The following is a 27,056-nucleotide window of genomic DNA, read 5'->3' on the forward strand; positions in this document are numbered from 1 at the left end:
GGAGCATCTAAAAAATGACCATTGCATATTCACTCTGGCTTAATGGGGAAACAAGCAAATGTTCTTTCAAATCATACCAGCAACCACCAGCCAGCAGCATTTAGGGCATATTTCATATCATTAAGGAGATGCATCTGGAGTACTTGACAATTAAAAAGAAAAACAACTTGGTTTAGTTTGGGGATCATTTTCTTTGATTGGAGGACTTATGCAAAAAATCTGTTTCTTTCTTCCTCACTCTTGCATCCTGGTTATAGACTGTCAGTTTCGGATCCAAGGATGGTGATGGCAAAGCTTAGCCGGGTTCCCTGTCAAATCAAAGCTGTCACAGAATAAATCCCGCTGCCTGCTGCGAAGCCCCCGCGCACTGCAAACTTCAGTGAGTGAACTGGGTAATCAGTGTTTGGATATGCAGATCCTCGCTTTCAAAGGCGGGGTGACCCCCCCAAGAACCTCTCCCGGGGGCCGAAGCCCGCAGGTGCAGTGAGGCGTGCGTGCGCGGGTGCTGGCGCCTCGGAAGACGCCTCGCCAGGAGAGAGAGTCGGGGCGCCCGGCGGGGTCTGGCGGCCGCGCACCGGCGGCTCATCTCCGGCGGCGGCGGCGGCGGATGATGGTGGCAGCCGGCGTGTTGGGCTGTGTCTGTGCGTCGCCGTGGAAATCAGCGCCCAGCGCTGCATACTGAGCCCTTGCGACTCCTCCGCAGCCCGAACCTTGGCGAGGACAGACCCGGCGCGCAGGGGCCGCAGACCCGCGTGCGGGGGGTCGGGGGGCAAGTGGGGTCGGCTTATCATGGCGGATCGGACAGCTCCCAGCTGCCAGCTCCGGCTGGAGTGGGTGTACGGGTACCGGGGTCACCAGTGCCGCAACAACCTGTACTACACGGCGGGCAAGGAGGTGGTCTACTTTGTGGCTGGGGTCGGGGTGGTTTACAACACCCGCGAGCACAGCCAAAAATTCTTCTTGGGACACAACGACGACATTATCAGGTAAGGAGGTGGCCTGGGGGCGGTGGGGAGGGGTGGAGTGTGGAGGTCGGAAGGGTGGGGAGAAGGATGACCAACCCGGCGTTCCCAGGGTCAGATCCGGGGGCCCCATGGAATCTCTGGAACCGCATGGAATACGGAAGGGCTGATTCCAAAGCTAGGGCAGGAACAGGGTTGGCTTGCAGGTGGGGAGGACGAGCTCTCTGTATCCCTGTGGAAGGCTTTTGGATCTCTAAGGAGTTGAGTGTCCGGGTGCTTTTTTGGTGTTCATTCCTGCTACAAGTGGAAGGATCCTGGGTAACTATCCAACACTTCTCCTTCCTTCCCTAACTAGGTAAATGTAGGACCAATAACCTGAACTGTGGGTATCACCTTTGGGAGGCTTCTCAGTAGGTTCCTCAACAAGCAAGCGGATTGGGGAAAAATAAATCTAAAAGAAAATTTTGCTACAGGTAATTTGGAATCTTCATCCCAGTTGCTTTGAAACTGGGAAATTTCTTCTGCAGTGGGTGGGGAGTTTGGCAGTGTTTTAATGCCAAAAAGCTTATTTATACACTAAATGGATGCTTCCACAACATTGCTGAGGTTATAAAAGGCTGGCAGCTGCTGGACCACAAAATCCTACCAGTCAGCCCACAGAATGACCAACATCTGGTAGCAGATGGCCAGAACTGATTACAAGGACAGGATTGAAGAGCCATTTTAGGGGTCCTCCCTATCAAATTGTAGAGGAACATATTTTGATCACTGGCTTATTCCTCTCTTTGGACCACCTGCATTTTCCTCCAGCCCTTGTCAGCTTCTTGTGTGACCAGACGAGGTGGTCCAGATGCTGTTCACTGGGAATCCTGTTCAGCCTTTGGGGTGATTTCTAAGATAGGGGAGCTGCAGCCCACAGGGAAAATGACTTGCTGAGGATGGACTACAACGAACAGAGACCATATTTGTACCTTCCAAGCTTGTGTGTTCATTGATGTAGAACAACTCCCATCACAGTTTCAGAATACTGCCACTTCTGCTCCAAGTTTGCCTTTCATAATGACATAAATGGTTAAGCGGTGTAATGTTAATGGTCCTAATTTCTCCCTGGGAAGAATGATTTAAAAAATTAGCTCTGCGCCCCTCCCCAATATTGTTCTTATTCTGGAGCCTTTTATTTTTCCCTGCCTGAGACCTAATGTTGAAAATTTTAGTAAAAACTTAATATTTGAAGATGTAGTAAGATAAAGTTTTTAAAAATCTTGGCTTTTAGAAGATGTAAGTTTTAAGAACTAGGAGCTCCACTGCTCTCAAGACGTGGTGGAACTAACATGTAAAACTTTCTTCATGTCACATATGACAACATCCCTCGTTTCTTCTCTCCCTGGTATGGCAATGGCTCTGATTGGGGCATTTCCTGCCTGGTTCTGTCCTGGGGTTTTTGCTTCTCTAATTGCCAGGCTGATTATTAAAGTCACAGGTGGAAATGATTAACAGTGACTTGTGAAAGTTTAGATGTTTAAAAATTTAAATCCATTACGTTTTTACTCTTTCTTAAGGCAGTGCTTTCCATTACACCATCAAAATAAGATGTAGTCCTTTTGGGGAAGGGGGACAGTGGCAATTAAACAGAAAATTCCCTGAAGTTAAATCATATTTATGTGACAGTTCACTTAATTCCTTTGAGGATTTGAACTCTTAACTATAATAGGAAAAAAAAAATAAATGCACTATTGAAACTGAAGGTGGGAAAAGGGTGGAGTTGCAGTAAATTGCTGTTATGATTGGCAGCTGAACTGGTGGGGATGTGACAATATCTGGCTTAAAGAAACAGTTTTGAAGAAAGGATGAATGAAGTTATTTGTATAATTAGGTTTGCAGGGAGCCTCACTTGATGAAAAGAAAAAAAGTCAGTTTAGCTTCTGGTCTATTTATTAAGGCTGTTATATCTTTACACGGAGTAGTGGCATAGTAGTAAGCTTGCCTTCAAAGAAAGGACGTTATTGCTGTGTTTTCCATATTTGGTTGGTCTGAGTATGTAAAGGTGAGCAGAATTATTTTATATCCATGCACGTCTTTGCACATAGAAATAAAATTAACTCCAACAGATTAAAAAACATAAAACACAGAATCATTATATAATTAAGAGCTGTGAAATTAGAAAGTTTATGCTTTTATTTTGCTTTATCTTGTATATGTAACTATATTTTGCTGGTGGCACAAACCATATTTTTATGGGGGGACCCTTAAGTGCCATTTCTTTCATCATTTTCATCTCAGAAACATATTAGATGTTTGAAATTTAAATCGTAAAATGTTAGAAATATTTGTGTATTAACTGTGTATATGGATAGGGAAATTGTACTCTTTTTGGATTTCAACTCACTTCTATGTACTTCAGTAATACAGCTGAACTTCCACTTAAAATATTGAAGTTTGTCATTGAAAGAGAAGGACTGTAGCCAAGGTTTTAGTGCAAAAAAATTTTTTTTGGGAGGGTAATCATTACATGAATATTAAAACTTCTCTTTTTTATAAACTATATTTTATTGATTATGTTGTTACAGTAGTTCCAATTTTTTCCTCTTTGCTCCCCTCTACCCAGTACCCTCCTTCCCTCCAGCAATCCCACCCCACTTAGTTCATGTCCATGGGTCATGCATATAAGTTCTTTGGCTTCACCCTTTCCTATATTATTCTTAACTTCCCCCTGTCTATTTTGTACCAACCAATTATGCTCCTTAATCCCTGCACCATATCCCCATTTTTCCCCCTCCCACCTCCCAGCTGATAACCCTCCAAATGATCCCCATACCTATGATTCTGTTCCTATTCTGGTTTGCTTAGGTGGATTCTGTTTTTATTTTTTAGATTCAGTTGTTGATAGTTGTGAGTTTGTTGTCTTTTTAGTGTTCATAGTTCTGATCTTTTTCTTAAGTCCCTTTGACGTTTCATATAATAATGGCTTGGTGATGATGAATTCCTTTAGCTTTACTTCGTCTGGGAAGCACTTCATCTACCCTTCCATTCCAATGATAGCCTTGCTGAATACAGTAATCCTAGTTGTAGGTTGCTTTTCATCACATTGAATACTGCTTACCAGTCCCTTCCTGCCTGCAAAGTGTCCTCTGAGAAATCCACTGATAATCTTATAGGCACCCCCCTGTAGGCAACTCTACGCCTCTCTCTTGCTGCCCTCAGAACTCTCTCTTTATCTTTCACCTTTGGCATCTCAATCATGATGCGTCCTGGTGTGGTCCCCTCTGGGTCCAGCTCGCCAAGGACCCTCAGTGCTTTCCGGACCTGTAAGTCTATCTCCTTCACAAAATTTGGGAAGTTTTCCTCATTTGTTTCAATTCTTGCTTCCTCATTCTGCACTGGGTGACTGTTTTTTCCTTCCTTATGTTCCAAATCATTGATTTGAATCCCAGTTTCCTTCCCGTCACCATTGGTTTTGTGTGGATTTTCCTTCATTTCACTTAGCATAGCCTTCACTTCTTCTCTTATGCATCTGCCATACTCAAGCATATCTGTCAAGCCTATGAGCATCTTAATCACCATTGTTTTGAATTCTGTATCTGTTAGGTTGGCTATCTCCTTGTCGCTTAGTTCTCCCAGTGGAACCTTGATCTGTTCCCCCTTTTGGGCCATACTTCTCTGTCTCTTCATTCTGACAGGCTCCTGTGTCTGTATGCCTCTGCATCCCAGGTAGAGCTGTCTCTCCTGTTATGTTGTAAGGGGCGGAGCCTTAGGAATTCGTCAGTACAGGGCGACTTATTTCACCACATTGTGTTACTGTTTGTGGGGGAGGGGTCCGAGAAGGAACAATGCTGCCTGCCTAGCACTTGCCCCTTTCCCAGCACCTCTCCCACTTCTGCACCGGACTGGCACCCCTCTAGCTGCTGCCCTGGCTGTCATTCCCAGAGCAGGTGGGTCTGCGGACATTCTAGGACCGTGGGGGCCCTTTAAACAAGTGGACTCTGCTGAGAGACTGGCATTTTCTGCCTCCACCCCAACCCCCACTGGTCTGCACAGTCAGAAGCAATGAGGCTTGATTTTCCCCGGTTCTGGGGCTGTGAGCTGCAAGGTCCGAGAGGAGCTGGGAATGCTCCCAGGTGTCCCTCCTGACTTTTTAAAACATGTGACTGCGCTTTCTGCTGGCCTGCTGCTGCCACCGCTGCTGCCGCCGCCACCACACTGCATCCTCTCTGCTCTGGCTTCGCCCCTCCTACCTGTCCGGATAAGTATTTCTTCTTTATATCTTTGTTTGCTGGACTTCCATGCAGTTTGATATTCTGGAACTTCTGGTTGTCTCTAGTTTTGAGGTAGTTGTATTCCTTTTTAGTTGTGGAGGGAGACGCAGCATGTCTCTGTATGCCTCCATCTTGGCCGGAAGTCCTAAAACTTCTAATTCTTGATGCCATCAAATAAAATAATGTAATTGTCCAGTTAGCTTTTGCATTAGTTTGAAAGATATATTTATGATGCATACATTTTCTCGTCGTCGTCGTCGGCAGCCGTCCGTCTCGAGAGACGATGGTGTAGCTTCTTAAGAGTCTATCTGCACCGCCGAGAATGGCTGTGCAGTCCGACTCGGGAGTGACACGGTATCTGTCTCCTCCCGTGTTGAATCGACATCTTGCGATGACGCTGGAGTGTCCTCTCCAGTGAAGCTGAAGCTACAGAGCCTGGGCAGGGTGATATGGAGGGTCTGCTGTTGCCCATGCAGCAGACCCCCCCTCTCTTCGCAGCTGAAGGGTCCAAGGGAAAGACGGAGTCAATACAGCTTGGCTTCAGGTGCGCCGCAGGAGTTGCCGGTGTTGACTACAACGTCAAACCGCCTTAGGGACTCCGGCTCCGGATTTTCTGTCGGGGTTTACTCCCTTAGCCTTTCCCCTGAAGAGGTATGCCGCAAGGCAGCGGAGGTTTTTTAGAGTCAGAGTTTTCCTTCTCTGATGTGCCCTGACTGGAAGATCGAACCAGCGACACTTAGCTCGCAGGCCGACGCTCAATCCACTGAGCCAAACCAGCCAGGTACCGAACCAAATATAGTAGTGCATCAAAAAGATCATACACCATGATCAAGTGAGATTTTTTCCAGAAATGCAAGGTTAGTACAACACTTGCAAATCAATAAATGTGATTCACCACATAAACAAAATGAATGATAAAAACCACATGATCATATCAAGAGATGCAGAAAAAGCATTTGATAAAATCCAGCACCCATTTATGATTTAAAAACAAACAAACACAGAAGTCTCAGCAAAGTGGGAATAGAGGGAACATACCTAAAGGTAAAAAAGGTCATATATGGCAAAATCCACTGGTAGCATCATACTCAATGGACAAAAACTACAAGCATTACCCTTAAGATCCAGAAAAAGATAGGGATGTCCACTTTAATCTCTCTTATTCAACATAGCACTGGAAGTCCTAGTCACGGCAGTCAGACAAGAAGAACATGAAGAAATAAAAGGCACCCAAATTGGAAAGAAAATAGTAAAACTATCTTTATTTGCAAGTGACATGATACTGCACATAGAGAACACCAAAAACTCCACCAAGAAACTACTAGAACTGATCAATGAATTCAGCAAAGTAGAAGGATACAAAATTAATATCCAGAAATCAGTTGCATTTTTATATGCCAATAATGAACTAACAAAAAGGGAAATTAAGAAAACAATCCCATTCACAATTGCTTCAAAAAGAATAAAATACCTAGGAATAAACATAATCAAGGATGTAAAAGACCTGTACTTCAAAAATTATAAGGCACTAAAGGAAGAAATTGAAGAAGATACAAATAAGTGGAACCACATACCATGTTTATGGATAGGAAAAATTAACAATATTAAAATGTCTGTACTACCAAAAGCAATCTATGGATTCAATACAACTTCTATTAAAATACCAATGACATATATCACATATACAGAACAAATATTTCAAAAATTTATTTGTAACCAAAAGTGACCCCGAATAGCCTCAACAATCCTGAGAAAGAAGAACAAAGTAGGAGGGATCACAATACCTCACATCAAACTATATTACGAGTCCACTATAATCAAAATGTCTGGTATGGCATAAGAACAGACACATAGATCAATGGAACAGAATAGAGAGCCCAGAAATAAACCCAGGTCTCCATCATCAATTAATATTTGACAAAGGGGGCAGGAGCATAAAATGGAGTAAAAATAGCCTCTTCAACAAATGGTGTTGGGAGATCTGGACAAGTACATGCAAAAAAATGAAACTAGACCACCAACTTACACCATACACCAGAATAAACTCAAGATAGATAAAAGGCTTAAATGTAAGCCATGACACCATAAAAGTCCTAAAGGAAAACATAGGCAGGAAAATTTTGGATATCCCACATAGCAATAGTTTTGCTGATATATCTCCTAGGGCAAAGGAAATAAAGGAAAGAATAAACAAATGGGACTACATCAAACTAAAAAGCTTCTGCTCAGCTAAAGAAAATATCAACAAAATGAAAAGGGAACCAACCATATGGGAAAACATATTTGCCAATGATACCTCAGTCAAGGGTTTGATCTCCAAAATATATAAAGAACTCATATGACTCAACACCAGGAAGACAAACAATCCAATTAAAAAATGTCCAAGGAGGACATACGGAGGGCCACAGGCATAGGAAAGAATGCTCAACATCACTAGCCATCAGAGAGATGCAAATTAAAACCACAATGAGATACCACCTCACACTGGTCAGAAAGGCCGCCATCAACAAATCAACAAGCAACAAGTGTCGACAAGGATGTGGACAAAAGGGAACCCTAGTGCACTGCTGGTGGGAATGCAGACTGGTGCAGCCACTGTGGAAAACGGTATGAAATTTCCTCAAAAAACTAAAAATGGAACTGCCTTTTGATCTAGCAATATACCATAAGAAATATGCCCTAAGAATCCTGAAACACCAATTCAAAAGAACCTAGGCACCCCTATGTTCATAGCAGCATTATATATAATAGCCAAGTGCTAGAAACAACCTTAGTGCCCATCAGTGAATGAGTGGATCAAAAAACCATGGTACATTTACACAATGGAATACTACGCAGCAGAAAGAAAGAAGGAACTCCTATCTTTAGCAAAAACATGGATGGAACTGGAGAGTATTATGCTAAGTGAAATAAGCCAGGTGGCGAAAGACAAATACCATATGATCTCATCTATAACAGGAACCTAATGAACAAAACAAATGAGCAAAATAGAACCAGAGGCATGGAAACAAGGAACAGACTGACAGTGACCAGAGGGGAGGAGGGAGGAAGGAGAAGGAGGCAAAGCATGGGAAGGGTCTAGTCAAGGAACATGTATAAAGGATCCATGGACATGGACAACTTAATGGGGATGGACTGTGGGAGAAGGGGGAGGTGGGTGGAGCAGGGGAGAGCAAAGGGGGTAAAAATGGAATAGCTGTAATAGAAAAACAATAAAAAATAAATTAAAATAAAAAATAAATAAAATAAATATAAATAAATATTTTTAAAATTAATTAATCAATTAATTAATAGTCAAGGTATAGAAGTGATAGGTCCTCGAGCTGGTTGGGGGAAAAAATAAAGACTCTCTAAAAGTTACCAAAATCAGGTTAAAAAAACAAAAAAACTCCTCACGTAAACAGCACACATGCAGAGAAGATATGTAGGTCCACAAGCAGCAGTTAGGTTGTGACCCTTATTTGGAACTGGTTACTTATCTCTATAGAAAACCATTTCCTCCCAAGCAGAATGCTGTCACATGAGTAGAGGCAGATCGAGGATGATAATGATAACAACACCACCACCAACAACAGCTACAACAACAGCTACAACAACTAGATAGTGCTCCAGAAGGGAGGCAGATTCACTTGCCTCATTAAAAGCAGTGTGTAGCCCTGGCTGCTGGGGATCAGTGGATTGAGCGTCAGCCTGTGAACCAAGTGTCGCTGGTTCGATTCCCAGTCAGGGCACATGACTAGGTTGCACATTAGGTCCCCAGTTGGGGGCGTGAGTGAGAGGCAACCACACAGTAATGTTTCTCTCCCTCTCTTTCTCCTTTCTCCTCTCTCTAAAAATAAATAAACAAACAAAACAAATAAATAAATAATTTTTTTTTAAAGCAATGTTTAAATTTTCTTTCCACCACAATGAAGGCTTCCCTTCCCCCACATACATAAATATAGAGATACTATCCACTGTGGCCTTTTCCTGCCACATCAACTATGGTCCCCTTTATACACCTCTGATTTCCACTCACCATTGCCTATAACATCAAATCTCTCCATGGCCAAGCAATAACCAGACCCCGCCCTCCCTAAGCTTCTCTGTGCTTCTCAGCTACATTTCTAGTACAAGCAGGGGAGTTGGTGGAGTTTCCTCTGTACCTCCAATCCTCTTTGCTCTGCCTACTGATTGCTACCAAAAAAAACAAAAACAACAACAACAAAAAAACCCTGATAATCACTGATCTGTTTATTGTTTCCATGCTTTTATCTTTTCTAGAATGTAGCTGGAATCACACAGTATGTAGTCTTTTCAGACTGACTTCTTTCACTTAGTGATATGCATTTAAGTTTCCTCCATGTTTTTTCCTTTTGGAATTCAGTAAGGTATGGTTATCTTAACGGAACTTCTGACTCAGATGATCTTACCTGAAGAGCAGTGTCTAAGGCCTGGGCTATGTTTCAAGGTATCCTGTGTCCCTAAACACTCAGTTTTCTGGGGATGGGTGACCAGACACTTGTCATGAAGGAGAGAGCCAAGCCCTCAGACTGTTGCGGGGTGTGGAGAGTGAAGGCAAAGGGGAGCATAGACACTGCCTGTGAGTGGGCACTTTTAGTCTCTGGCTCCACAACCTTTACAGACAACCAGACACTGTAATCTACAAACTGAGTCACCACACAAACTTCCCTAAAACAGATAAAAGTCTTTGACACTACACCTGCCTTGTGAAACAAAACTGCTTGGTGATGCAGTCTGCTGACCTGGTTCCATCCTCTATGAGGTCATTAAGCACTAGGATCCTGATCACTGATATATAGGGATGGCTAGCATCCTTGTGCTAATAAGCTTTAAATCATGTTAAGCTTTAATTTTGTTCTTCGAAATGTTGATTATTTCTTATATTTATACTGCACATTCTTCATTATTTTCCTAATTATCTGGCAAGTGAAAAGGAGTTACCATGGATTAAGGTTGGAACCTAAAACAAGCTGCTGCCTGGTAAGGAAACATTAACACCACAATTGAACTAATTAAGTCTCAGATAGGAAGTTTTTTAAGATCTCAGTCTCTTTTTACCTTCCTCACTAACTTTTATACCATATATCCAGTTATTCTAATATCGTACTTTCCTCAGAGCCTACCTTTCTCAGGTCTCTACCTTCAGTAGAGAACTGGATGAAATGGAATCTACCTCACTGGATCTCAAAAGACATCCTAATATGGGGGCTTCTTCTGGTTGGTAGACTTAGTAAGCAAAAGTCCTAGGGCTGTAAGAACTAATTACCGTCACCATTTAATCTGTTCCACCATCCCTCCTGTGTCATGGTTAGCCCCCTTGAGAACTAGTCCTGGGAAAGGGGACAGGAAGTAAGGAATAAGGAGAGCCTTGAAGTAAAGGAGAAATAACTAGAAAATGAAATGTTGGGGTGAAAAGCATGGAATAGAGGAAAGAAATGTATGTAAGTGTGTTAAACAGAGACATACACAGAAAGGAACTTGGAAATTTATATTAGTTTTGTCTTATTATGAACATGAAAAAGAACATGGTGTCCCAGCTTCACACTCTAACTTTTTTGTCTCTAAGCATCACCGAAAAATCCCGCGAAAGGCTAGAGATGCAGCATTAAGAGGTAAAGTCCCAGTGTCTTCTCTCACTCCCCTCCACTATGAGCAAGGTTCCATAGACTGGGTCCCTCAAGTTGACAAATTCTCCCAGCAGAATTTCTTGGGTGGGAAGTCAGAGCCAGGGATTGTTCCAAAATTCAACACCTCTGCTCAGGGAGTGAAGAATAAGGAAGTAGGACAGATGTCCTTAGCAATGCTAGTTAGGATTTAGATAACCCTGTGAAAATCACTTCAGATCTGAGTCTTTTATCCATGAAATGGGCCTCTGAAGACCCTGCCTCACTCACAGCACAGCTGTGAAGACCTAATGAGGTTAGGTCCAGGACAGCACATCGTGACTGGTTAAGCCGTACTCAGACAGGCCTTAGAGCATGGACTGTTGGGGTTTTCAGTCTCTTCTCATTCAAAGGCCTTTCGCTGCCTATAGGATGTCCCTGAATGCCCTCTCATTTCATATAATGCGGTCTCCTGGTTTCTCAGCTAGGAGACCTTCCTGGAAAGAAGCTGAGGAGCCATGGGAGCTGCTGTCTTTCATGAAAAGGTGATCACTCGCTCTTTGTAGTGTCCCGGATCCAGCCTGGACTGTGATGATTTCTCTGCTTGGCCTGGGACAGGAATGAGGAGAAGAGGGAGAATGGATGAAAAGTGGGTGACACACAGTGGAGGCTGCAGCCCCTGGTTGAGAGGGTTCCCAGGGCAAAGGGGGATCAGACGTCTCAGGAGGGAGGAGTCTCCAGTTCTGCTCTGGGCTAGGCTCACAATGGTCCTAGAACTCAGAATTTGACTAGTGCTTAATTCATAAAAGACCCTACATGGGTTTGTACTCAGCCACAAGACAAGTTAGCCGGCTAAGAGAATGGGTATATAAGTGCATAAATAAGTCATCATTGTCATATTCTCCTTACATCTCCACCCTTTCTAGGGGAGACCCCTAAAAACTGCTGACATTACTTCCCCTTCTGTCTTGAGGAAGCCCAGTTTCTTGTCATCTCATCCTTTTCTTAAAAACTCTAGAGAATGAGATTGGCTCCCAAGAGATGTTGTATACACCTCACAGTCCCCAGGAAGCACAGTCCCAACAAGGACTTCATTCTACACAGCTTGGGAATACTAAATACCTCGCAGTGGCCTTCACCGTCCCAAATGAGACGGAGTCCAGGTTCTACCTGCTCATGAACTTGGTGATTCCCTATCAGCTAACCATTGGCTCCCTCATCATTTGTTCCCATCTTTGGTTAAACTTCACAATGTAGGTCAGCAGACAACTCACCCACCTCCCAGTCACTCATGGCCCTGTACGCCTATGGGTTGCCTGAGACCATCAGTAACAGTAGCCATGTTTTCTCTTCTAGCCAGAGCTGGCTTCCTCAGGAGGGAAGTGCGCGGCGACTACTGTGTGCAGATACCTCCTGCCAAATCTGCAATGCTATGGCGCTGGAGATTAAGCAGTTGCTGGTGGGTGAGAACACTCTGATCTCCCCCACTTCTCCAGCACCATCACAGGGCTCCTCTTCCCTAGAGATTTTGCCCAAGTCTAACGTGTCTTTTGAGCATAGTCTGGAGCATCCTGCCATATGCTCTCAAGAACTTTCACTTTCACCTGAAACACCTTCAGCATCACAATTAATGGATCAGGAATATTTAACCCATTCCCTTTTCCTCAAGGAACGCTCCTTCTTACATCTGTTGCCAAAGACTGCACCCAAGTCAGGCCCACCCTGTCCCACATCATCACCAAATTCTGTCATGCCATGTGACCATCCACCAGTCCAGGTCCATGTCCCATTTCTGACTCTGGCCCAGTGTGAAGCCTTAGAGGGGCACATGCTGCAGAGCCAGCTCGAGCACCAGTGCAGTTTGCCAGCTGTTTTCCAGAGAGCTCAGCACACCCAGACCCCTGTGCCATATAAGTCTTGTGACACAGCCCAATCTCCTGAAACTCCGGGAAAGCCCAACTCCCTCTGCACAACTGTGGACTCCCGAGAGCTGCTAAAATTTCACCTCCAGAGGCAGCTGAGTCACCATCGCTGGGGCTTGCCCCCAAGGGTCCAGCAGTCCTACCAGTTGCTCCTGTCCCTCACTCACCAGCAGACTCCATCTCAGAGCTGCACAGCCCTAGCCAGTGTGAGTGTTCCCCAACCCTTGGCCCTGAAAGCCATTGATGCTGGTGACCCTTGCTCACCGTTTGAGGACCCAGTCCGCATACCACACTTATTTGACCGAGTCAAGGCAATAATGCAGAGCCACATTGACTCCAAATGTGGGCAGATTCACGAGGGCAAGATCCCTGCCCAAGTCTATAGGTCTTATGAGTGCACTACTCCTGGAGGCCTTGAAGTGGATGCCTTCACCTGCATCCCAGAAAGCAAACCACTGGAGCTACAGGCAGCAATCGACCCTGACCTACAGCAGAAGACTATACCTCGGATGCCAGCGTCCCTTGATCAGCAGCAACAGACCTTCCCAGAAGATGTCATTGAGCATCCTAAGCCAGCCCAAGCCCTGTCCAAGGAAGCCATTGAGAAACTGGAGGCAACTTTATGCCACAAGTATGCGGCCTTCTTGTCAGGGCTGCCTTCTCTTTATTCTGTGGGTCCCTCCAAGGCCATGGCCTCAGCAATACCTCCTCAAGCTATAATCACAGAGGTGGTACCTGAACCTGTCAAAACCTTAACAGAACCTCCAACTCAGGTGATCTTACCTGAAGAGCAGTGTATAAGGCCTGGACCATGCTTTCAAGGTGTCAATGAGACCTGTGCGGACACTGCAGACGACTTTGAGCCTAAAGTGCCAGTGGAAGGAATGATTGAGATGGAGCCTCGAGAAAGACAGACAGAGTCTGCTAGGCCCTATCTACTCAAGGAATCCCTCTTGGCCAAACTGAATTTCCATCTGAGAAAGAAAACCCTAGAGATACAACGGGGAATTCACACAAAGGCAAGGGAGTCCAGGGAACAAACTGGATGCTCAGCAACCACACCCCCACAGGCGTCTCTTGGGAGTTTAAACAACAAAGTAAAAACATTGCTCCAGAAACTGTCCATCCCACCAAACACTCCCCATGCCCCAGATCCAAAATGGCTCTACCTTAAAGAACAGCTGGCCCTTGAGTTAAAGGCAGTGCAGCAGAACCAGAAGCAACCTAGTCGCCAAGCAACACCCCATGGCTCTGTCCATGGGTCCTCCAAGATGTCACAACCCTCTGGGGCAATGACAGAGGGCCAGGTGCTTTGTGTTCAGTTGGAGGCCAGTGTGAACAAGCCCAGCCTGGAGGAGCCTTGGAGCCCTGAGTCCCAAAGCCCTGGCAAAAGCAAATATTCAGCTCTAGTTCACATACTGGCTAAAAAGGAAAAGCATTCAGGGAAACCACAATTGGCAGGAGACCAAGGAGAAGAAGATGCAGGATTTGTGACCACCTCAGCAAGAGAAAAAAGCCACCCTGCTCAAGCCCAGAGGCCAGAAGGGATGCTTCTGAACAGGACTCCCCAAAGCCTCTGGCCACAGGAACTTGGCTTTCACCTTGATGCTCCCTGTCCACACAGGTCCCAGCATCATGCTCAGCTTGAACCCCCAGAGCCTCCTCCAGGAGTCCCTATGGGGGGGAAATCTAAGAAGAATGACCTGCAAGACAGTCCCTCCAGGCTCAATATCAGCCTCAAACCAGCAAGGATTCCTGAGAGCGTCCAGCGTGTGGGGTTCCAGGTGTCTCCTTTCCTGGGCCATCTCATTCAGCATAAGCCATTGCAGCACCAAACTTTGCAAGGCTGGGTTTCACAGAGGCAGGTGATGCCAGCCCATTGTCACAACAGGCCCCACCTTCCAGAATCGGGCTGGACAAATAAGATGAAATCCTTTCTGCAGCGTATAAACATCAAGGCAAAAGGCAATGGGCAGAGGGAACCCATGTTTTTGAGAGCTGTGAAAATGGCCAATACCCAAAAAGAAAATGTAGAAAAGGGGCTGGCTCCAGCCAAAAGTCCCATGGAGAGAACTAAGACAGAGAAGGAGACAAGAGGGGACCCCATGGCCCAACCTCCCCCTACTGAGAAGCAGGTGGGCCCGTTCTTGGATGTCTCCCATTCCCCAGACAGTAAGCTCCAGCACCTCTCCTGCTCCAATCACCTCCACTCTGCTTCAGGCTTGGGCCACCCTTGCCACCGCCCTCAGCACTGTTCTCGAGTGGCTTGTGCCATCCAATCAGGGAACCCATCCAACTCTCAGTTCTGCCCTCAGAGGGAAATGCTGCCCTGCTCAAGAACACCCAGCACAATTAAAAGATGTTGTCGGCTCTCCAGAGTCTGCATCCCTTGAAGAGGACTGCTACTGTCACTTTAATTATGTGCAAGTGGGGTAGGGTGCCACCCAAAATACAGTCTATATCTCTAATCAAAGACTTGTCTGTCTGCTCCTTCTCTCCTCTGTGGTGTGTTAAGGGAAGGCATCAGGGAGGCTGAAATGTCCTTCCTGTCTAGTCAGCATTCCACACCAACTCCTCCCAGCCCAACCTTTTCCTCTATTTTTACTACCTCTCCTTGTGTTCAGTTTCTCCTTCGTTCTTGCCTGAATAAATAGCATAGAGTCTCACATACCCAGGGCTTAGGATAATGGCTAGCATATAGTAAGGCCTTAATAGTATTTGAATCCAAAGTCTGGACTGGGGAAGCAAGAATCACTATGTTAACACAATAAGCACTATGAAATGGGGCATCCTCTGCCGATAAGGACTCCAGAAGGATCAAAATAAAAATGACCTTGATAAGCATCTTATGTTCAACAATTTAAATATTTGAGTATTTACTCTGTGCAAAGTACTCTAGCAAACACAACAATGAACATGACACAGGACTTGCACAACATAGCTCGTGAACTCATGGGATAGCCAGTGTCTCACGCCCAAATTGTCTAATCAGCATAGATACTTGGATGTCCAATATTCATCTCAAAATAATAAACTGAACTCCTGATTCCCCACCCACCACCATCACCCAATCACACATACGAAACATGCTCCAATCATAGTATCCACCATTCCAATTAAAGGCAACTGTGAATTTTCCCTGTTGATTCCCGGCCACTCCCTTCTTGTCAGTACTATCCTCATGTCCACATTGCACCTCAGGGCCCGATGATATCATGGGAAGCCAAGATAGAATTCAGTCTGACCTCTACCATCTTTCCATGTCTTTAGGAAAATATTAGTGTCATCCCTGATGTTTTTTCATAACAATCCACATTCAATCCATCAGTAAATCCTGAGATTCCTCTAACCTGAGATATCCCTCCTGAATTTTTATCACCACACATGGATGTGGGACTAGCCCATTCTGCACCTCTGTCCCTCCTATCAGTCTCAGTGTCTGTGGTTTCTGTAATTCTGTAGTTGTCAGACTTCTAATCAGCTCGATTTCTGCTGGTTCTGGGTGATGGTTGTTTTATAATTTAGTTGTAATTTTGATGTGACTGTACGAGGAGGCAAGCTGTGTTTATCTATGCTGCTATCTTGACCAGAAGTCTCCTGTTTTGTTTTTAGGGCATACGAATTTGGTAGCAGTATGTGAGCCTGCGGGTGTGAGGAAGTGGTTGAATTTGGTGATCATATGTGTAAAGTAGGTGCTCTTGAAACACAGTGGGAGAAATGGCAGAGAAAGCTGAGTCTAGATGCATAGAGCATGAGGAAGAAGATGGGGTTTGAAAAGGAGAAAGAGAACAGGTGTGGCATCCTAGCATTTAGCCAGGAACCAGGGGTACATGGGAATGGGAGGGGAGAACTGGGAAACAGACAAAGAAGCTACCCTGAGAGTATGAAATGGACGTCTGTTTCGGACACCTCTGCATTCCCACCTTCTGACCCACCACAGAGGAGCCAAGAATGGGAGGAAGCATAGGAAGTGCTATCACTTCCTTATAATGTGGTAGGGGAAACTGTGGGTTGCCCCTCCTTACTGAGTCCTAGGAAAATCCAGAGCTCCCTTCTTACTGATAGACCCCATCACTTAGCACAGTGTGTTCACTGCTAGCAGGATGTAGAAAAGCCAGAGAAGAAACAAGAACGTGTCCCCCTCTGAATGGTTATGCTATGCCTAAGAGATGGGGGTCTAACCCCTAGTGTGGCCTCCAGGATAAGGAGGCACAGGGCCTAGGCCTGCTGAGCCTACACCCTCCATGTGATTTCCGAAATCATCCCCAAAGATCATTGGAGGTCCTGTGACAGGCATATCCTCCCTGCCTGGTGGAGGCTGGACAGAGAGCTACAGAACAAAGGAGATTATAGAGAGGCCCAAAATGAAGGAAATGACCCCAAAAGGTCACAGCAGCAGCAGGTGGAAACACAAGGTTAATGTACACACATCCTAGCTTATGGGAAGTAGGCCCTTTCCCATGGTCCCCCACAGGCTCCTACCTGCCCAGAGCAGCATGGGTTCATAGTGCTGACCAAAGTCCAGGAGCAAAGCGTTGGGGACAAAGAGATGAGCTGAAACTGAGACTTTCAGGATTCTCAATTCTCAGCAAAGTGAAAAGCTGAGAAAAGATAGGGTCAAAGCCTATGATTTCAAGTAGAATGTTGTTGAGTCATGAAGCCTTGCTCATCCCATCCCATAACCCTGGCACAACCCCTAGGCTCAAGAGGGGTGAAATATGAATTAAAAGCTTCACGGAGAGCACAAACTCATGAATTTTCTACTGCAGACTGTGTGGCAGGTGCTGGGAATGTACTGTGCTCGCTTGGAAACGTAAGTTGACCTCCGGCCCTCTGAGTACCATCATGGTGAATGGCCCTGTCCTTCTGAGGCCCTTCCCTTGATCTCTGCACAGGACACTACAGAATTCTATGGAGGGAATTTCAGGCAATTGACCACCTGCAGTGGAGGACAGTGGTTTCTCCACTAAATTACTTCTTCTGTTAAACTCTGAGTCCTACAGGATAGAGACCACACCTGATTCACTTGTGGACCTGCTCACTGCAGCCCACACAGGAAGGGCAACAAACACAAGATGAGCACAGGAATAAACCCTCTGGAGACACCGCTTCTTGCACCATGTGAGCGGGGCTGAATCTCAGCTCTTTACCAGCTGTACAAAGCCTAGCACTCCACCTGAGTTCGGGTATCCATGTCATAGGCCAGGACTGTCAGAGACTGAAGGACAAGAATGGTTCCTATGCCCACTCCAGGGAACAGAAAGAAAGGGGGACAACTTTGAGTTCAGGTGGGAATATGAGAAATGAGTACACTACAGGCACATAAGATGATGAGGATCTTGTAATTGAACTTGGCTTCTCTTTACTGCCTCGGCTTGCAGGGGATTGTTCATTCTCATCCACAGAGACAGTGAGGCCAGGACCCTGAATACTTCATCCGGATGGAAGCATGGGGAAGAGATAGGTGCCTGGCAAGGGGCCAGAGGCAGATCTGTTTCCAGAAGGAGGGGTGGGTGTTGCCAGCTGGCCCCATTTTCTGCCTTGTCCCTCTCCTGCACTATAACTTCTCAGGGTCCATGGCCAAGCAAGGTGCATATATTGGGGGGTTTCCATGGGGGCAAGGCCCTGGGCAGGGAGCTAGACCCCTGGGGATCCTGACGGGAAACAATTCCTTGCAAAAATAGCACTCGCAGCTGGGGTGCATCAGGGGAAGTACATTTTCTACTGCTTTATTAATTGTGCTACTTTCCCTAGAATATTAACTAGAAAGCAGTCCAACAAATATTGATACCTTGCTTCATTTTATAAAACCATGTCATCTCTGAGATCAGGATGAACCTTAATAATAATGTAGGAATTGGCAGAGCTCATTAGAGCTCACATATGTGTCCTTCTGATTTTACAGACTATGTATTTAAGTCATATTTTTTAAAAGGTTGTTGATATGTGAAACATAATGTGATTTATTGGATGTGGAGCCTTCATTTTATTCTCTTGAATGATTACTCCTCAATACAGATATTGGGTTAGAGGATGAAGCCATATTTTAGCCCTGATAACATTGTTTGCTATTGGGTGAGTAATAGCACTCTACCAGGGCTTGAAGGCAAGGACAGTCATAGAGACTGGAATAATTGCAACTTGACTTTTACTTCAGGTAGCAGATCATGGCAGAGAAATGGAGTAAATGAAAGGAAAGGTCGTGAACACATCTGCTCTGTCACCTCCCTTCCATTTTCACAGTGGAGACATTTATCCTCTTATTGCTTCTCTTTCCCTGGTTCCATTTTCTTTTGTCTTATTTTTCAGCTTTCTATAACAAGGGAGGTTTCTGTGCAATACTGTTTCAGGGGAGAGGGCACTGACGCTGACCTCACACACACTCACTATGAACCCCACTCTGCCATTTACTGAAGGCATCCGGGTGAGTGGCTTGACCTCTCAGGGTCTTGTTTATTTGTGAAGTGGGGGTAACAATATCTACATTGCAGGACTGTAACTATTAGAAAGAATGTTTGCAAATGGTTTAGAGTGGAGTCTGGTTCTTAGTTGATCATTAAATGCTCTTAGTAGTGGCAATAGTAGAATTGAATTAAAAACAGACACATTCACCAAAACAAAACAATGATTCCTTATTGCCCACAGGCTGAAGTTCAAACCCCTTCGCTTTCTGTTCTTTCTGGCCCTAACCCACTTTTCTATCCTTATTTGTATTTTCTTCCCTTTTTAAAATCATAAATTGTTTTCATCTCACTTGCCGTATAATAAGATCACTCTGCTCTTTCCTTCCTCATGCTAGAATGACTTATCTCCCCCTTCATCCTTCTCCCCTATACCCTCTCCCCACCCAATGGCTTGGTGGTGGGAGCATGGGCTTTGGTGTCAGAGAGATCTGATTTTGAACCTAGATCTGCCTCCAGTTGGATGACTTGAGGAAATTACTATACCTCCGTGAGTCCCAGCTCTCATCAGTGAAACAGCTTCTCATCTATAAAATGGGGGTTTGAAGGTAGCTGCCTTATACAATAGCTTATGGAAATTACATGTAATGTACCCAGTGTTTGGCAAATAGTAAGTACCCACCATAGGGGCCTGTTTGTGTCCATGTCCTGCATGGTCCCATCTGCTTCTGTCTTACCTCTCACCTTAGATGAGGGGTTTCTTGTCCTCCTTAACTTCACATCTTTCAAGACCAGTGCTGCTCACTTGGGCCTGGAGTGTTGGGCAAACAGACTCACATGAAGGCCTGCAGATGTGATTTCATATTCTTTAGTCCCTTAATGACTTTGAAATTGAGAAACATGGGGGTAACTATAAAGAATCAAACCCATATTGAGTTGAGTACCTGCCTCTGTGTCTGACACTATATAATATATTAGTCTGTCCAGAAGGTATCCAGCCATGTACTATGAAAAATAGAGACATTTATTAAAGAAGATACACTATACCAGAAATATTGTACATAGGACAGTGATGCCTAGATTCCTTGGGACCTCACATAGTTCTCCCAGTTGCCATCGTCTTCCTTGTCATATTTTCCTGAATCTCATCAACAGTCTGAAATTTCTTCCCTTTCAAAGGTGATTTTAGTATTGGGAAAAGCCAGAAGTTGCAGGTCATCATATCTGGACTATAGTGGGGCTGAATCACCTGGGTGATTTGATGTTTCACCAGAAAACTGCATGAGTGGGCACATTGTTGTGATGAAGCTGCCAGTCACCACTTGCCCATAGGTGCAGCTTTCTTCATCATCTGAATAGTTTCTGCAGAGCAATGTTCAAACTTAACACAAAATCTGATGCAGATTCCTTGCTTTACTCGCTCAGTCATTTTGAATGTGAGGACCACACAACACACATGCTCACTCAAGGGCATCTACTGCCTCCACTGACTAGTACAGTGAAGTCATCAGTATTCACCCATGCGCATTCCAGTCCACTCTTCTTGGCTGCCAGGTTACATGGATATCAGGCAAACCATTCTTGTTATAGTAACAATGGCTGGACTTTTTCCAGATAAACCTCATATATAGTCATCTTACTGAATTACCCTCTTCTCCAACTCTGGGAGATAGTTGTTTTATTTTACAGGTACAGCCCTGAGAAGGGAAAGAGATTTAAGCAAAGTCAGTCAGTGGTACCATCTACTAAGCTCATGGGGCGAAAGGTTTTGATGGAAGTTTATGGTCTGTTCATGAATGATCTTATTATTGTTATTTTTATTAATAAGCTATAGCCTATGTGCCTGCTGATTTTTATTAATATTTATTTTCTAAATTGGGTACATATTATTCTTTCTCATTTGCTTATTCATCAAAAACTCATTTCACTTCTAGAATGTACCAGGTGCAGGGGGTACAGCAGTGAACATGACCAAGTTCTTGTCCCTGTTCTGGTGGGGGAGGCCAATGGTAAATGAACAAGAAAAATAAAGGTGAATATCATTGTGATAAGTACTAAGAAAGGAATGATTGTAGAGAGGAGCTGGATTGGGTGGGGTATGGGAGCTACCTTAGATAAGGTTTCCAGAGCAGCTCTCTATGGAGATGGCATTTCAGCTGAGATTTGAAGGATGAGAAGAGGCAGGTAAGAGAAGTTACAATGGCAGAGCAGACATTACATGCAAAGGCACCAGGGTGAGAAAGAAGTTCGCATGCCCAAAATTCTGGTATAGGTGCCCAGAGAAATACCAAGGCCATTGTAGTTGTCATCCAGGTAATTAATGCCTCATGGGTTTTGGCACCATATGTCCTAGATTTCCCAGGACAGACACAAATATTTCATTCAGTTACTGTCATTGGTACCCTTGTTCTTGTCATATTATGGACCTTTATTTTTAATTCAGAATAGATGACTATGTTTTTATTTTAAAAATACGGTTACTGTGTATTGGGTTGTTTGAAAGCTTGAAAAGCATTGCACTGGTGTATACTCACTTACAAAGAATGATATTGGCTCCACCACCAATGGTCAATTCAAATGTAGGCTGTATTGTGGTGAAGTGAGAAACTATTCCATGGCAACATCTTTAAGCAGGGCTGTTCTAGGGCATCTCCTACTGTTACAGAAACAGGGGAGTCCAAAAATCCCCAGACTTTGCTGCTGGGGGATGGGGAGAAGGAAGCAGCTTTTGGAATGCCTCCACATGCCTGAGGCTGGTGGCTAGTGTCTTTCTTATGGAAATGGCTTTAATGCATCCAAAGCCTCAGGCAGATGGGAGGAGTCTTGAACCAGGGGACGGTATGGAAAGCACACAGAGCCTACGTAAGGTTCTGTGAATGGTCAGAACTGTTTGCAACGCCCACTGCGTCAGATGACGCAGTCAGGGATATATAAGCAGCTGCAGACATTTTAGCTCGGACTCTCTCTCTCTCTGGCTCTCGCTGGTGCTCTCTCTCTGAGACACTCTCGCTCTCTGACTCGGGTTCTCATTCGCGCTCTGGCTCTGGCGCTCTGACTCTCTCTCTGGCGCGCTCGCGCGCTCGCTCTCGCTCTCGCTCTCTCGCTCTCTCGTGTGCTCCCTCCACGTGGCTTGGTGAAGGGGCCTTCTCCATGTGGCTTGGAGAAGGGGTCTCCAGGCTGCTTTAAGAGGCTCTTGCCATGCAGTTTTGAGAAGGAGAGAAGATCCACAGGGTTTGCAGGAAGAAGGCAGTTTGCAAGGAGGCTGAGAATCCAGGTGGTTCTGCATTGAGAGCTGGAGGGCACCACAGCACAGAAAGGACCTCCCCAATCAGATTGAATGATTGGCAGCTGCTGGTAAAGCTGAACTGTGTTTGGAAAGTAGGGAAACGGTTTCTCTGACTTTCCTAAAACTAGCCTGGTCTGGAAGGGGGGAGGCAAGGATATGTGTTTGTGGGTATTTTAAAGAGCATAAGACTTAACAACAGAAATCCGCAAATAACTAAATCTATATAACTGTTAAATAAACAATTCTTTTTCTTTTCACCAAACTCTGGTATTGAGAGTTATAATTTTGGCGGCGGGCAATCGGGCCCCTAACTAAAGAACCCGTGGGTTTGTTTTCAACTGGAGCAGCCCAGGGGTTCTGTAACAATTTGGCGACCCAGATGGGACATTAATAATTGCCTGTGGCAGGTCGACCCCCTTGGGAGACACCTTCTGAGGGCGCCGACCGCCTAAGTACGCCTGTGTGGTGAAAAGAAAACAGAACTGGGAAGAGATTAGAGAAGTAAGATTGTTTGCTAAAACTCATTTCTGAAATAATGGCATCGTGGATACTAGATTTGTTTGTCCGGTTAGGAGAATTCCTGGAAGTAATAGAATTATGGATGCTGGAGTGGTATATATGTTTTCTAGTCCTTGGGATTGTTTTGGTTATAGCCATTAGCATATATGTCTGGATTAATGGAAGCAGTTCTGGGCAAGTCCCTGATGGCAGCCCACTGGAGAGAATTTTGGAAAATTGGGATATGTACTGTCGTTATCCTATGACTAAGAAAATATTAATTTATTACTGTAACACTGTTTGGCCTGAGTATGTTCTGGGTGGTAAGAAAAGGTGGCCTGTGAATGGTTCTCTGAATTACCATGTGATTAATCAATTAAAGGGGTACTGTCTGCAATCGGGAAATTGGGAAGATGTTTATTATCTAAATGCATTTGTAGAATTGCATTATAAGACCTTAGCAGAAATGGAGGCCCAAATAATGGTGCAGAGGAAAAAAGAGGTCTCAAAGCCTTTTCCTGAGAGTCAAACACCGGAAGAAAGGGAGAATGAGGAAGTAGCCCTCTTTAATTCTCTAAATCCGGGAGACAAAGGCCCTAATTTGGCGCCAAGCCAGGCAGAGGTGGGGGTGGTTCAGGAGGCCATAGCTTCCGCAGCAGTGGCTCCACCTCCTCTGCAGGAGGCCCAGGCTTCCGAGGTGGCGGTTCCTGTGGCGCAGCGCCCTCTGCAGGTGGCCGCAGCTCCTGCAACGCCAGTGGCGACGGCACAACACCCTCTGCAGGTGGAGGCTGCTTCCACCATACCACCTCCAGAGATGGAAGTGGCTTCCGCGGTGCCCGCCCTTTTGCAAACTCAAGGGACTTCTCTCGCGCCACCCTTTTTGGAGCCAGCCTCTGAAGTGACTGCAAAGTCAATGACTCCACCCTTACAGGAGGAGGAGTGGGTCTCCCCCGCCAGAACCCGCCAAGGAACTCAGTATAGTCAGGGGGCCTCCCAATTCGGAGCAAGCCAATTCCCTCTACGGCAGTACCCAATAGGTGGAATAAATCAGCAAGGCCAGCCCTCTGGCTACTATTGGGCACATACTCCGTTTTCCACTTCAGATTTGCTAAATTGGAAAAATTCTAACCCCTCATATAGGGAAGATCCTCAGAAAATGGCAGAGCTTGTTGCCTCCATTTTTGCCACTCATAACCCGAACTGGGCAGATGTACAGGCTCTCCTAAATATTCTGCTAACTGGGGATGAGAAGCGACTGGTTACAAGTAAGGCTAATGAAGAGGCTCAGCGTCTCCATGGAGAGGATCCCCATGGGACCCCCGACCCAACTGTGGCAATTCCTTGGACAGAGCCTAACTGGGACCCAAATGGTGGAGGCCTAGTTCCTTTGAAACACTACAGGAAGTGTATATTGGAAGGACTTAGAAAAGGGGTACCCAAGCCAAAAAGCCTGAATATGGTACAAACTATTCAGCAAAAACCAGATGAGGATCCTTCTGAGTTCTTAGAGAGGATCTATCAAGCTTATAGAAAGTACACTGATGTTGATCCACAGGCACAAGAGAACATAAGAAGGGTGAACATGACATTTATTGGGCAGAGTGCCCCAGATATTAGACGGAAACTCCAGCGTATAGATGGAGTATTAGGAATGAGCCCCTCTCAGTTAGTGGACATCGCATTTAAAGTTTACCATGCAAGGGGAGTAGAAAAGAGAAGACAGGACCTGATGTTCTTTAAAACAGGCTGGAGAGGCCAGAGGAAGAAACAGGACCCTAAAGAGAGGAGGAAAGAGCCATTGGGCAAGGACCAGTGTGCCTATTGCAGAAAGAAGGGCCATTGGAAAAATGAGTGTCCAAATCGTAAGATGGGAAGTAGAAATGAAAACCCTTGCACCCATTCGGACCTGGGGACAGAGTCTTACTGAAGACCTGGAAGACGCAAGGTCCCGAACAGCAGCTGGCTGAACAATGGATTGGTCCCTATGATGTTTTGCTAACAACACATGCTTCGCTGAAGCTGGTAGGAATCAAGTCCTGGATACACCACACACGGGTAAAACGAGCACTGCCTGAGGAGGACACAGACCCTGCTGCTGTGACTGACACCGAAAGGGAAAGTTGGACATGCACTCCGGAAGAAGATTTGAAATTACTCTTTCGAAAAAAAGGACAGTGAACTGAAACACAGATTAAAAGTGTTTCTTTTGCTTTAGGCATGTGCTTGCAAATCTAGGGAATTTTAGCTGCCAAATACTGAGTTTGGGTAGAGTCCTTTACAGTGTGGAAAAGAATTGGAAATGGGTTATGGTTAAATCTGAATGGGTAAACATATAGAAAGGTTGTGAAAGTTTTTAAACCTGGGAAAAGGGAAACCTCAACTACTTGTGGTCTAATTGTATGGTTACTGTACCTCTGTATTGGCATGTAGCCATTGGGGACCTATGAAAGGTCATTTGGAATTCCCTGTGTTGGCATTTAGCCTTGGGACCTATGAAAGGTCGTTTGGAATTCCCTGTGTTGGCATTTAGCCTTGGGACCTATGAAAGGTCATTTGGAATTCCCTGTGTTGGGATTGGCATTAGCCATTGGAGACCTATGTAAGGTCTAGAATTCTCTGAGGCCTAGGAAGGGTCTGGAATTCTCTGTATTGGTACTGGCCATATAATCTGAAAGGAAAATTGAGGTTTCCCAGAGAAAGTTAAGAAAACTTCACATGTAGGAAAGTGAACAAAAGAAAGTATAAGGCATGGAAATGCAATTTTGGGAATATTAGAAGGACAAGGATTTTCCTTCACACTGTGTATTTTTCTCCTACCTGATCCCTCCAGAATTTGGCAATTTAAAGGAGTAAGTAATTACGTTAGGTTTCTTTGCATAAAACTAAAAAGACCAGTTGTTAATGGAGGTATTGTTAACCAAGACTTTGACTGGAATGACATGCCTGAAGGAGGCATGCTTAGGCTCTGGTTGTTACCAGAAAGCTCTGAGGAACTGGACTTTACTTTTGAAGCTAAGGAAAGCCCAGAAGGGAAAAGGCCTGACACCTTGGTTGGTTGTGTGGTTCATGGCAGTCTTTCCAGGGAAAGAACGAAGGTTGCTTTCCTGAAAGATGGCTAGAAAGAACCTTAAGGCACAATGGAAAACCCAAAGGACTTGGGAAAGCAGGTGTTTGCAGGCAAGGCTGAATGGCAGGTGTGTGGCTCAGCTTCTGTGCCCTGATGGGCGGACTAAAGTCAACATGAAGGTTCCTTGTGTAAGTTCCAGCAAAGTAAACTTAAAGATCATATGTGATCAATCACTGCTGCTCTTGTTGTTTTTATGCAAATGAACAGGCTAAATTAAAACTGGACTTAATGCAGCCCTTTACTGACAAGGAGGGTGATCTTAAGGAGAAAAATCATGACTTAAGGAAAATTGCAATGCTCAGTGCAGCTAACTGTCTATAAAGTTTGTTTTTCATTTGAAAGTTAAACCAAGTCTGTGACACTATAAAGGATGCTTTATTTACAGGCAAGAAGAATGTCAAGTGCCTTGCAACTGGATGTCTTCCCAATAAGACAGTCTCTCAAATTAAGAGACTGGTTTGTGAATTGTGTTGTGTGAATTAACGTGTATGTTCTTTCTATTTTCATAGGGCATAAGCCTATGATCTCTACCTGAGTGATTATCTGTACATATAGGCCTCACTTAAGAAGCCCATCTGCATTGCCACCTCCTGAGACTCAACGGTTTGGCTGAACTAAGTGGTTGAGTTGGTGAAGTATGGGGTGGTCTGCGGGCTTCACTTTAAAACCGGTTTCTTTTCTGTCCTAATGGCTTGAACAGAAAGGGCCCAGAGGTCTGAGAGGGGGGAAATACAAAATTTATACCCCTCAGCCCAAGCTAAGTATAGTGGGCAAAAGGGCTTTGGACAGGTGTGACATGCCCTGCACACCTTCCTCCAAAGAAGCCATTTCTTTTTTTCTATGTGGGACATTGAAAAATTAATCCCTGCCTTTTGTATATAGTAGTTATAGGTTGAATTGTTTTTTTTAACCCTGTTGCCAAATCTGTTGCCCTCAGAATATGACAAGAATGCCAGCTTGTCCAGCAGTACCAACCCTTGGAAACCAAGCATGCTGCTACC

General features: G+C 45.0%; 2 protein-coding genes across 3 annotated transcripts in view; both read left to right on the forward strand.

Annotated features, from left to right (window-relative positions):
- The first annotated feature begins 789 nt into the window (after positions 1 to 789).
- Positions 790 to 27,056, forward strand: part of EML6 (EMAP like 6) — a 263,951-nt gene continuing 237,684 nt past the window's right edge. For both annotated transcript variants that reach the window (XM_090281297.1, XM_090281296.1), the window contains exon 1: positions 790 to 986. In XM_090281297.1, coding sequence (XP_090137423.1) covers positions 790 to 986 — 197 coding nt within the window. The remainder of the gene's footprint in view (positions 987 to 27,056) is intronic.
- LOC150005981 (protein SPATA31F1-like) lies at positions 11,284 to 15,136 on the forward strand. The gene is made up of 2 exons (XM_090280121.1): positions 11,284 to 11,366; positions 12,178 to 15,136. Exons 1-2 carry the CDS (start codon positions 11,284 to 11,286, stop codon positions 15,134 to 15,136), a joined length of 3,042 nt encoding a protein of 1,013 aa, XP_090136247.1.

Source organism: Furipterus horrens, unplaced genomic scaffold (genome assembly GCF_987537825.1).
Source record: "Furipterus horrens unplaced genomic scaffold, mFurHor1.1.pri manual_scaffold_6, whole genome shotgun sequence".
Classification (NCBI taxonomy): domain Eukaryota; kingdom Metazoa; phylum Chordata; class Mammalia; order Chiroptera; family Furipteridae; genus Furipterus; species Furipterus horrens.